The sequence below is a fragment of the Scyliorhinus canicula genome, chromosome 2 (assembly GCF_902713615.1).
Source record: "Scyliorhinus canicula chromosome 2, sScyCan1.1, whole genome shotgun sequence".
In the NCBI taxonomy this organism is placed as follows: domain Eukaryota; kingdom Metazoa; phylum Chordata; class Chondrichthyes; order Carcharhiniformes; family Scyliorhinidae; genus Scyliorhinus; species Scyliorhinus canicula.
The window spans coordinates 213378662-213392244 of NC_052147.1; the positions used below are offsets into that span (position 1 = coordinate 213378662).

General features: G+C 44.9%; 1 protein-coding gene across 13 annotated transcripts in view; it reads left to right on the plus strand.

The window, feature by feature from the left end:
• LOC119961940 (formin-like protein 2) overlaps positions 1-13583 on the plus strand; it is a 314356-nt gene that overhangs the window by 242575 nt on the left and 58198 nt on the right. For all 13 annotated transcript variants that reach the window (XM_038789533.1, XM_038789532.1, XM_038789536.1 and 10 more), the window contains one exon: positions 9747-9821. In XM_038789533.1, the coding sequence (XP_038645461.1) occupies positions 9747-9821 (75 nt within the window). The remainder of the gene's footprint in view (positions 1-9746; positions 9822-13583) is intronic.

The following is a 13583-nucleotide window of genomic DNA, read 5'->3' on the forward strand; positions in this document are numbered from 1 at the left end:
GCACGTGGCACATTGCACAGTGCCACGATGGCACAGTGGTTAGCACTGTTGCCTCACAGTGCCAGAGACCCAGGTCAGTTCCAGCCTTGGGTGAATGTCTGTGTGGATTTTGTACATTCTCCCCGTGTCTGTGTGGGATTTTTCAGAGTGCTCCGGTTCCCTCCCATAGTCCAAAGATATGTGGGGGATTGGCCATGATAAATTTCCCCTTAATGTCCAGGGATATATGCAGGTTAGGTTATGGGATTACAGGGATAGGATAAGGTGGACACTTGTCATGGGCAGAGTGCTTATTGGAAGGGTTGATGCAGACTTGATGGGCCGAATGGTCTCCTTCTGCACTATAGGGATTCTATGATTCTGGTTGTTAATATGAGCAGTTTAGCATGATAAACTGTTCATATGCCATTGCTTACTGCTGGAATATGAGCTAATCTAACCACTCCTTTGTAAATAAGATGTCCTTAATATGCAAGGTTAAATCTGTACAAAGCCAAAACATGATATCATTCAGCCACCCAACATCTGTTCACACAAATTGTTCTTGTTTATTCTTCAAAATATGAAAATACCTTAGTTTTTCATTCAGTGTTGAATTTTAATGCAAATTTCTTTTATCCAAAATAAACTTTATTCATACTGTATAAAAGTACATTACATGATTGTTCAACATTGCCATTGTATGAAGTGCAGAACAATTCACGTAAATCCAAAGCTGTATGTTACTTATTACATTTACGATTTCAGTCACTATTTAGTGTTCACCATGATTACAGTTAATATTTACAGTGTTCATTATATGTCAAAAACACAGAACAAGGAGTTTTTCTCAGTTTCCTGCCCCTGGGTGTATTGTGGCTAAAAGACTTTAGATGATAACCTTTCCAATTGTGGTGTCTGCCTCAAGCTTTGCTGCGTCCCTCATCCCATATTCCTGGACCTTGGAATTTGCGAGTCTGCAACACCCGATCTTGTCAACTTCCTGTTCTGGAAGGCCAACAAATTTTGGGCAGATAAAAGAGTATCTTTCACAGAGTTGATGGTTCTCCAACTGCAGATGATGTTTATTTTGGTGTGCGTCCCTGGGAACCGCCCATAGAGCACAGAACACTGCATCATGGAGATGCTTGGGGTGAACTTTGACAAAAACCACTGCATCTGTTTCCAGAGCTGCATTGCACAGGCACATTCCCGTAGGAGGTTAACAATAGTCTTGCCCCTAACACGGACATCTTGAAGACCGCGTGCAGAGGGGGTGAGACTCTGGGTTTGTAGAAAGGATCTGTTGGGTAGGGCCCTGCTCACCACCAACCAAGCTACATAATTATGCTTTTTTGAAGGTTATGACGAAGTGGCATTCTGCCAAATGATTTTGATAGTTTCCTGAGCAGACTGTGTGGCAGGATCCATCATTTCATTTTTCCCAGGGCCTTGAGAATGCTATGTGCAGGCCATACTGCCTGATTGACTTGTGATCAAAAGTGTTTTTCTGCTTAAGGTGATTGCCAGGACGAGGGTGACATTGGAAACATTTTCCCTCCTTTAGAGGTTTATTCAGTATATAATGTCCCTGCAGACATGGTCTATATTTGATATTTAGACAAATGGCTGAAGTGATCACCACAGTGCACACGTGGAGTATGGGTCGGACGACTGTCACAACACCTTGAGTGCCCCGTACCTCATGACCAGGTTCTTTCCTACCATTGACATGGAGTGTCGGTCTCATAGTTTTTCTTTTCTCATTGCTTTTCCAGTTTTTTGTGCAGGTCCCGCCTCCTTCAAACCTTCAGGTAGTCTGACCTGATGCTGAAGCGGACAAAAATCAGTATTTCCAGTCCACAAAGAGCGTGACCTCACCCTTGCCACAATTTACTTTAGCTCCCAAGGCCAGTACAAATTGGTTACCGATGTTCGTCAGTCTGTGCACTGACAGCAGAATTGAGCAGAAGATGGGGACATCATCCATGTCCCCACTGCCTGGAACTGTCACATAGCTTAGGTCTGCATCCTACCTGGTGGACTTGACAAAAGATCTCACACAACACACGAGGAAGACAGGGGAGTGAGGACAGTCTCTTAGGGAAGGAGTTCCAGGATTTCGATCAAACGGCAGTGAAGGAATGGCAATACAACTCCAAATCAGGATGGTGTGTGGCTTGGAGAGGAAATTGCAGCTGGTGGTGTTCACATGCACCTACTGCTCTTGTCCTTCCAGGTAGTAGAGATTGTGGGTTTGAAAGGTGCTGTCGAAGGATCCTTGATGAGCTGCAGCACAGCATCTTGTAGATGGTACACGCTGCTGTTACTTTACGCCGGGCGGGGGGGGGAGGGTTTAAGGCAGTGGATAGTTGGTGTTGAGCTTTTGAGTGTTGTTGGGGAGTGTAGAGTATAGAGCATTCCATCACGCTTCTGAGTTGCAGATGATGGACAGGCTTTGAAGCGTCAGGAGATGAGTTATGTCGCTGCAGAATTCCGAGCCCTTAACCTGCTCTCAAGCCACAGTATTTACATGGCTGATATAGTTCAATTTCTGGACAATGATAGCCCCCCAGAATATTGCTAATATTGCTAATGGGGAATTCAGCATTAATAATGCCATTTAATGTGAAGGGGGGTGGTTAGATTCTCTCTTGTTGGAGACGGCCATTGCCCAGCACTTGCGTGATGCGAATGTTACTTGCCACTTATCAGCCCAAATCAGAATGTTGGCCAGATCGTATTGTCACTGATTGCTTCAGTATCTGAGGAGTCACAAATGGTACAGAAAGTTGTGCAATCATGAGCATACACCCCCACCTTTAACCTTTTGATGGGGGAAGGTCATTGTTGAAGATGGTTGGGCATAGGACTCTACCCTGAGGAAATACTACACTGATATCCTGGGGCTAAGATGATTGACCTCCAACAACCAAAGTCACCTTTCTTTGTGCTAGGTATGAATCCAACCAGTGGAGAGTTTCCCCCTGATTCCCATTGACTTCAATTTTGCAAGGGCTCTTTATTGCCATAATCGACGAAATGTTGCCTTGATGTCAAGGGCAGTCACTCACACCTCACCTTGGAGTTCAGTTCTTTTGTCCATGTTTGAACTCAGGCTGTAATGAGGTCAGGAGCTGACCAGCCCTGGCAGAACCCAGGTTGAGTGTTAGTGAGCAAGTTATTGCTGAAGAAGTCCCACTTGATAGCACTGTCGGTGACCCATTCCATCACTGTACTGATGATCGTGATTATACTGACGGGGTAGTAATTGGCCGGGTTAGGTTTGTCATGCTTTTTATGTGCAGCACATAGCTAGGCATTTTTCTACATTGCTGGGTAAATGCCAATGTTGTAGCTATACTGGAACAGCTTGGCGAGGGGCATGCTAGTCTAGTGCACAAGTCCTCAGTGCTAGTGCTAGAATGTTGTTCGGGCCCGTAGCTTTTGCAGTAACCAGTGCCTTTAGCAATTTCTTGATATCATGCAGAGTGAATCAAATTGGCTGAAGACTGGCATCTGTGGTACTGGGAAGCTCAGGGGAGGCCAAGATGACTAATCCATTCAACACTTCTGGCTGAAGATGGTTGCAAATACTTCAGCATTATCTTTTGCAATGATGTGCTGGGGGGCATCATCATTGAAGATGGGGATATTTATGAAGCCTGCTTCTTCTGTTAGTTGCTCAATTGCTCACTGCCTTTCACAAATAGATGTGGCAGGGCTGCAGAACTTGGGTTTGATCCATTAGCTGTGGGATCGCTTAACTCTGTCCTCCATATTCTGCATCCGCTGACATGCAGGTAATCTTGTGTTGTAGCCTCACCAGGTTGAAACCTTATACTTATGCATTTCTAATTCTAATTTTCTCTCTCTTCCTCCTTCGAGGCTGATGCGGCCATTCCTTATGGATTCTGGCATGCTGCAAGCCAGGAGCATACTCTCATACACTTCCAGCAGGTCTGAGCTGATCCAGTCCATAGAGCTGAATACAACTTGGCCAGTAAGCAGCTGCTTAGGAAGTTTTACTCACATTGAAGGATCCGATAGGCTTTCTCAACATGCTGAGTTAGTTTTGTCCAGACTCCACTACATCCTGTCACCTAAAACCCCTGTGCTAAAGACAGAAAGAACTGGAAGGCTGTGGTGTGGGCTTTACATCACACAACCAGACATAAAAATATTAACGGGTCCTTAGTATTTCAGACTGTGATGTTGGTACCAAGCCTTCCTTTGGACTGCTGATCACAGAACTCCCTCTGCACCTTTTGGATGAAGAAAGCTGAGCATGTTTCATCCTGCTCTATGAAGTGAACTCTGGACTGGAAGATATTCTTGGAGACCTCCTTCTGCAAAGAGTGAGGCCTTTTCACCTCTTGGATGCCCTCTTTGACCTGATCCCCATCGACTGAAGTGGCAGATTCTGCATGCTTTTCTGAAGTTAGGACATTTTCTTCCATTTCTCTCCAGCCTTCTGAACACCTTTGAGGAGAAAGAACCTCTTGATGTTCATCTTGACTGCTTCCCGCCAGGATGTCGGAGACTCGGAAGAGGGGTTTTACGGTGCTGTAAACCTTGTAACCACTTTTGAGTTCCTCAAATATTTTCTGGCGACAGCAATTTCATGTTCAGCTTCCATGTCCCTTCTGCCAACCCTCTGGTCTTCCTGTAGGTGACAGTTAGCCAGTAGGGAGCGGTGGTCAGAGAAAACACCAGAATTGCCTTGGCATCAGTGGATCTGACAATGAACGCTCGGGACACAAATAGGAAGTCAATCCTGGAGCCTTGCCAGAAGCCATGGATATCTATGTACCATCCAACAGGAGAAACTTCCGTGCTTCCATAGAAAACACTAGGCTATGTTGTATGTGTCTTTACAAAATGCCAAAGTTGTCTGGGAATGAGGAGAACCCATCAGAGGTAAGTAAAGAAAGCTCTCAACAAACAGGAAAGATTTTGTTTAAAACCAAGGAACACATCAAGGCTCCTTCGGCAGCACCTTCCAAACCCACAACCACTACTATCTCAGAAGGACAGGGGCAGCAGATACATGGGAACACCACCACCTGGAAGTGCCCACTCAAGTCACTCACCATCCTGACTTGGAAATATATCGCCGTTCTTTCACTGTGGCTGGGTCAAAATCTTGGAACTCCCTCCCTAATAGCACTATGGGTGTACCGACACCACATGGACTGCAGCAGTTCAAGAAGGCAGCTTACTACCACCTTTTCGAGGGCAATTAGAGATGGGCATAAAATGCTGGCCAGCGAAGCCCACATCTTGTAAAAATGAATTTTTTAAAACTATCTTATGACCTTCTGATCATCAATTATGAAAATCAAAAAGGAAGCAGTAGACATTTCAGATATCAAAATAGACAAAAGAGTTACATTTCATCCTAAAGGTAAAGCAGAAATACTAAGTGATCACTTTTCCGGTGTATTTCCCAGAAAAGATTGAACACACATTCAGATCAGACAGTGACCACGTATTAGACATACTATAACTCATTATAAAGAAAGAAGGAGCTTTGTAATTATTGCAAGAAATAAATCCAAGTAAAGTTTCAGGCCCAGATGAAATACTTCCCTGGATCTTCAAGTTAGCAGCTGAAGGATTAGTTGCAGTAATTACCGATTTCTTTCAACAATAATAATGATAATCTTATTTGTGTCACAAGTGGGCTTACATTAACACTACAATGAAGTTACTGTGTAAAGCCCCTAGTCGCCACCTTCCGGCGCCTGTTCGGGTACATTGAGGGAGAATTCAGAATGTCCAATTCACCTAACAGCACGTCTTTCGGGACTTGTGGGAGGAAACCGGAGCACCCGGAGGAAACCCACGCAGACACGGGGAGAACGTTCAGACTCCGCACAGACAGTGACCCAAGCCAGGAATCGAACCTGGGACCCTGCTGCCTACCGAAATGCAGTTTTACAGAATGTCAATGACGTCGCTGCAAGTCGCGAAAGAGATCAAACTACTCATGTGACAATACTGGATTTCTTAACAGCCTTCCACAAACTTCCCCATATAAAGCTCTTGTTCAAACTTTGTTACTATGGAGTTGGGAGACATTAAATTGGATTCAGCACTTCCTCACCCAGAGAAGAAGCGAGTTGTGTGTGATGGGTATTCACATACTCTTCGAGCGATGTCTTTTCCTAGGTGCTTCCAGGAACTGTGTTGAGAGTTTTACTCTTCTTGACGTACATAAAGACCTTTCCCACAAGGTGCGACTTATTTGCATATGACAGCGTGATTTATGCATCAGGGAAAACTCAAGATGATATCAATTCACTGCAAGATGATTTTCTGGAATTATAAAATTGATAGGACCAATGGGAAGTGGCATTCAATGACAAAAATTGCAATTTCATCTGATTGCAATAAAAATGTCAGAATTATAGTTTACCAAACATTTTTTCATCCAGTTTTGGAGAAGGCAAGTTGTTTGTGGGATTCTTATTACAATAGAAACAAATAGTATTGAAGTGCTCCAGAGACATTCTGCACAAATCAGTATGGGAATTACACCAGTGTCACATCCTTGATCAAAGATTTGGAATGGAAATCATTACAAAAGAGAGGGGGGGAAAGTAGATTGACCATGGAACGGTGGCGCAGTGGTTAGCACTACTGCTTCACAGTACCAGAGACTCGAGTTCAATTCCGGCCTTGGGAATTTGTACATTATCCCCGTGTCAGCGAGTTTCCTCCGGGTGCTCCGGTTTCCTTTCACAGTTCAAAGATGTGCGGGTTAGGCGGATTGATGATGCTAAATTTCCCCTTAGTATCCAAATATGTGCAGGTTAGGTGGAAATAGCCATGGTTAATGCCCCTTAGTTGCGGGCAGGATAATGGGGATAGGAACAGGGAGTGGGCCTAGGTAGGGTGTTCTTTCAGAGGGTCGGTGCAGACTTGATGGGCCGAATGGCCTCCTTCTGCACTGTAGGGATTCTGTGGCTTTTTCAGCCCTCAGGCAATGACAAAGCATAGAGTAACAATCCACACAAACTACCATCGCACCTGGCAGTCGGCCATTCTGTGTAAGTCGACTGCAGGGTTAACATCTAGCTCATTAAAGCCAAAGTTTTGGACTCACTCTACAGCTCGTGTCTGAATTGATGGTATATCAGGCAGCCCCTTTAAAAAAACCTGTGGTTCGAAAGAACAGCTGCTCAAAAGAAGGAGCGTAGATGCACCTGTACAGTTATATAAATAAACAACGGTGATCCTTCATTTGAAATTGTCTGGACCTAATGGTGAAAATTAATGTAAACAGTGCAGTTCAGTGCTTATGGTCTTCTAAGGGCACAGAGGCTTCAAAACGTTAAAGGGCAATGAAATTGTCAGTAAAAAACTTCCACCATATTAAAGGAAAGACTTTTACACTCATCTCACAGATCTTTCACATTGACATGGTGGGAGTTTAAGGCTACGGAGAGAAGACTTTCACTTTCTTCTCACAGAACTTCGATCTTGACATGCTGAAAGGCAGGGGCTGGTTTAGCACAGCGGGCTAAACAGCTGGTTTGTAATGCAGAACAAGGCCAGCAGCGCAGGTTCAATTCCCATACCGGCCACCCCGAACATGCCCCGGAATGTGGCGTCCAGGGGCTTTTCACAGTAACTTCATTGAAGCCTTCTTGTGACAATAAACGATTGTTATTATTATTAAAGTTTTGAAGGCTACAGATGGCAAGACCAGCCAAACAACCTCCATCCCAGGAACGACCCATAACCTGAGACCCTTCAGCCCAGCCCAAGCACCCCCACTCCCCCTAAAGGATCCCTCTCGGCACCCTGGAGGCAAGTGTGGGAAGAGCACTCGCCCGCCCCGCATCCCTCGGAGTGCAAGGTGCCAGGTTGGCACTGCCAAGGGGTGGAGCCTGAAGGTATGGACTGGAGAGGGGTGCTGAAGGAGGGGCCTGCTGGGGTAGGAGGGAACTGAGTGGGGTGGAGGGGGGGGGGGGGGGTTGCCAGTGATCCAGGGGGGCTGCAAAGGTATTCAGGCACGCCAATCTCTGGGTAGCAGGACCTGTCAGAGAGATTAGGCCTCATTCCTCTCAGGTTCAGCGAAAACCCCAATCCTCCTTAAAAGGCTTACTATGTGCCATTGAATGCCACATCAACGTTGCTCCTAGCGCCAGTGGGAATCGGTCCCAATTTTCCGCTGGCAGGAGCACTTGGCCCACAAATGGCAGAATTGTGCCCAATGTCTATGCTTAGACAAGAATAATGACGATTTTGACTTATGCTGTACCACAAGAAGTTAATTACTTCTGAGAGGAAAGGGAGAGAAAATTAGTAGTTTGGAAAATGATGGCTGATAAATGAGACTCACCACTGCTGGAAAAATGAATACCACAGCACTAAGATTAATAATACACATCTTGCAGCTTTATCAGTTCAGTACAACAGTAAGTTAACTTATCTTAAATAAACAAGGTGACATCCTAAAGTTCTCTTTTTATTCAGTGTTCACACAAATCAGAATGTTATTTTGAGGTGTGTCCTCATGGTGTTTTCCCTTGCAACTTGCTTTTATTTTATTTTTTTTGAAATAATTTTAATTGAAAAATTTTGTATTTATATAACAACAACGAACCGCAATAAAATACCAACAATAACAATAATGATAACAGTCATAAACATTCGCCCATCTCTAATGAACAACAAAACATATTAACAACAACTTAAGTTAACACAATATTAAGTTAAATAACCATAGGAAAAAAAAAGCAAGAAACAGTAAAGAACACCCTCCATCCCCCCCCCCCCCCCCACCCCGGGTTGCTGCTGATATTGACCAAGATACCTATCTTTGAGCCAGAAAGTCCAGAAAAGGCTGCCACCGTTTATAGAACCCTTGTACTGATCCTCTCAGGGTAAATTTGACCCTCTCCAATTTTATAAATCCCGCCATGTCACTGATCCAGGTCTCCACACTTGGGGGCCTCGCATCTTTCCACTGCATCAAGATCGTCCGCCGTCTACTAGGGCAACTTGCTTTTATAATGTGCGTAACACAAAAATTTGTCTTTGAATTCAATGTTTTTTCTGGTGACCTCTGCTGGAGGTTATACTTGTGCTTTGCAGCCAATTTGTGGGTAAATTTTACTCATCTATTCTTGTGCATGCACAGTCATATGTTAATTTGTCTGACTTGCCTTAACCTCCTTGGGCCTGAGATCCAAGAACTGCCCTTTGTGAGTGAGAACCTGATGTCTCCAGCAACAGACTTAAAACAATATAGATCTCGGAAGCTTGGAGGCAGCTTCCTCCTGTTACCTTGGGAACACAGAGCTGGGAAAGTTCCCCACCTTCAGTTCATTCAGAAGCCCTTGTATCTCCTTGCCATGTAAATTAAAGATCCTGATTTTTGCTATTTCCTTGGATCACTGCAGACTCTGTAATGAGAAAGGCAAATGAAGAGAAAATCCCAATGTCGAGAGATTTTAAGGTTATCTCCTTATTTAGAAACTGAAGCAGATCTAAATTACATTGTGCCAGTGAACTGGCTGTGGATCATGTGCTTTCTAACTAGCTATTTGTTTATTTTAGGGAAATACCTATTATTTTACAGTTAATTTACCAACAATTCAAAGAAAATTATAGTGTGTACTGTTGTATACTGCCAACCAACTCATTAAAATGTTGCACGGTTGTGAGTCTGGCTCCTACTCTCTGTGTATAGAGCACCCTCTAGTGGTTAAATGGATTTGTTTAATTTTTATTTTCTTTTTATCTCACCTCAGGTGTGTGGTGAAAAGTACCGATTTGAAAAGTTAATGGAACATTTCCGGAATGAAGACAATAACATTGACTTCATGGTAAAGATCGTATTAACTTCTTGCACTTTACGTCGCTCCTTTGTTATCATGTATCATCCCTCCAGATGAATTGTGGAAGTGGATGTTAGGGAGAATGTTGGGATTGATTAGTTTCTGTGAAGTAATGGATATCAGATTTCATCTTCAAATATCTCATCTCATTTTCTTCAGTAAGTATCTTCAACACCAGGTTAAGGTCCAACAGGTTTGTTTGGGATCACTAGTTTTCGGAGTGCAGGTCCTTCATCCGGTGAAGGAGCTGTGCTGCAAAAGCTCGTGATTCCAAACAAACCTGTTGGACTTCAACCTGGTGCTGTAAGGCTATTTACTGTACCTGTTCCAGTCCCAACACTGGCATCTCTACATTTTTTTCATGTGTACACTAAATATCCATATTGTGTTTTGAGCAACATTGCAACGTTTTTTATTTGTTCATGGGATGTGGGCATCCTGGCAAGGTCAGCACTTATTACCCACCCGTAATTTCTCAAAAGAAGGTAGTGAGCTGCCTTCTTGAACCTCTGCTGTCATCATGGTTTGGGTACTCCCACAGTGCTTTGGGGCAGGAGTGCCAGGATTTTGACGCAGCTACAGTGAAGGAAATACAACATAGTTCCAAGTCAGCATGGTGAGTGACTTAGAGAAGAACCTAGTAGAGTTCCCCTGCACCTGCTACCCTAGTTCCTCTGGAGGATGGAGGTCAGGGATTTGGGAGGTGCAAGTGAAGAAACTTTAGTTGCTGCTGTGCATCCTGTAGATGGTACACACTGCTGCCACTGTGCGCCTGTGTGGAGGGAGTGAATGTTTAAGAAATGAATATTGATTTAGTGCCAAGTGGGCTGTTTTGTCCTTGATGGTATTCAAGCTTTTTTGAGTGTTGTTGGAGCTGTACTCATACAGGCAAATGGAGAATATTCCACCACACTCCTGATTTGTGCCTTGAAGATGGTGGACAAATGTAGGAGAGTCAGAAGGTGAGTTGCTTGCTGCAGAATTCTGAGTATCTGACCTGTTCTTGTGGCTACAGTAATTATATGGCTGGTCCAGTTCAGCTTCTGGTTGGTGGTAAACCCCGGCATGTTGAAGGTGGGGAGACTCACCTATGGTAATGCCATTGAATGTTATGGGGAGATGGTTAGATTCTATCGTTTTGGCAATGGTTATTGCCTGACACTTGGTGGCACAGGTATTAACTTACCACTATGATTCCATGATTTATCAACCCAAGCCTGATTGTTGTCCAGGTCTTGCTGCAGGCAGGCAGGCATGGACTGTTTCAGTTTCTGAGGAGTTACGAATGGGACTGAACATTATGCAATCATCAGCGAATGTCCCCATTTCTGACTTTACGATGGAGGCAAGAGCATTAGTGAAACAGCTGGAGATCGCTGGACCTAGGACACTGCCCTGAGGAACTCCCGCAGTGATTTCCTGGAACTGACATGATTGTCCATCAACAATCACAACCATCTTCCTTTGAGCTAAATATGATATCAAGATCATCACTCTCACTTCACCTCTGAAATTCAGCTCTTTTGTCCAGTCTTAACAAAACTAAAATGAGGTGTTGAGCCAAGTGATCCTGGTGGAACCTAAACTGATCACTAATAAACAAGTTATTGCTGAGTAAGTGCACTATCAATTACACCTTCTATCACATTGCTGATGATTGAGAGTAGACAGGTGGACAGAACGGTGCGCAGTGGGTAGCACTGCTGCTTCACGCCACCGAGGACCCGGGTTTGATCCCGGGTCACTGTGTAGAGGTTTGCACATTCTCCCTGTGTCTGCTTGGGTCACACCCCCACAACCCAAAAAAGATGTGCTGGGTAGGTCGATTGGCCAAGCTAAATTGCCTCTTTATTGAAAAAGAAGAATTGAGTACTATAAATTGAGGGGGAAAAAGAGAGTAGACAGATGGGACAGTCATTGGCTGAATTGGAATTGTCCAGCTTTTTGTGAATGACTTATCTGGGCAACTTTTGACATTGGATAAAAGCGAATTACTGAGGATGCTCGAAACGAAAGGGAAAATGCTGGAAAATCTCAGCAAGTCTGGCAGCATCTGTAGGGAGAGAAAAGAGCTGGTTTAGCTCACTTAGCTAAATCGTTGGCTTTTAACGCAGGCCAGCAGCACGGTTCGATTCCCGTACGAGCCTCCCCGGACAGGTGCCGGAATGTGGTGACTAGGGGCTTTTCACAGTAACTTCATTGAAGCATACTCGTGACAATAAGCATTTTTCATTTCATTTCAAGAGCTAACGTTTCGAGTCCGATGACTCTTTGTCAAAGCTAACAGACAGACAGAGTGGGAAATATTTATACTGTGGAGTGAGAATGAAAGATGAGTCATAGCCACAGAAACCCAGGGAAACTTGGTGCTAATGGCCACAGAAACCAAGGGGAAAGAGTGCTAATGGTAGTCCCCAGAGAGGACAAAAGATGTGAAAGGTCAAACAGCAGGGAAACTAACATCAGAGAATGAACTGTAGGTGTGGGGGGAGGGGAAGGGGAAGCAAAGAGGAGAAAGGTGCAGGAAAGAAAGAAATGGTAAAAGACAGTTAAAATGAAATGAAAACAAATGGGTTGAGGTGGGGCTGATCATCTGAAGTTGTTGAATTCGATGTTCAGGCCAGATGTTCGTGCCTAACCGGAAGATGAGATGTTGTCCCTCCAGTTTGCATTGCGCTTCACTGGAACATTGCAGCAGGCCAAGAACAGTCATGTGGGCATGGGAGCAGGGTCTTTTGTCAAAATGGCAAGCAACAGGAAGGCCAGGATCCTGAATGCGCACAGACCGAAGATGCTCAGCAAAGCGATCACCCAGTCTGCGTTTGGTCTCTCCGATATAGAGGAGACCACATTGGGAGCAGCGAATGCAATAGACCAGATTGAAAGAGGTGCAAGTGAAACGCTGCTTAACCTGGAATGAGTGTTTTGGGCCTGGAATGTTAAGCATGGAAGAGGTAATGGGGCAGGTGTTACACCTTCTGCGATTGCATGGGAAGGTGCCATGGGTGATGGGAGAGGTACTGGGTATGGTGGAGGAGTAGACTAGATTGTCTCGGAGGGAACGGTCTCTGTGGAATGCTGACAGAGGGAGTGAAGGGAAGATGTGTTTGGTGGTGGCATCACGCTGGAGTTGGCGAAAATGACGGAGGATTATGCTTTGCATACGGAGGCTGGTGGGATGAAATGTGAGAACGAGGGGGACTCTATCCTTGTTCTGGGAGGGAGTGGAGGGGGCGAGGGTAGTGGCGCGGGAGATGGACCGCACACTGTTGAGGGCCCTATCCACAACTGTAGGTGGGAACATCTCCCGCGCCACTACCCTCGCCCCCTCCACTCCCTCCCAGAACAAGGATAGAGTCCTCTGTATTCCGCAGAGACCGTTCCCTCCGAGACAATCTAGTTCACTCTTTGACAAAGAGTCATCGGACTCGAAACGTTAGCTCTTTTCTCTCCCTACAGATGCTGCCAGACTTGCTGAGATTTTCCAACTTTTGACATTGTTGAGTAGGTGCCGGTGTTGTGGCTGTACTGGAGCATCTTGGCTAGGGGCATGGCTTATTTGGGAGCACAAATCTTCAGTACTACAGCCGGGATGTTAATGGGGGCCATCGCCTTTGCCGTATCCTTTGCCTTTAACTATTTCGCGATATCATGTAGTGTCTTTGCTCCACAAATATCCTGAAGACTGGGATCTGTGATGCTGCAGATCTCAGGAGAAGGCCGAGATGGATCGTACACTGGACACTTCCA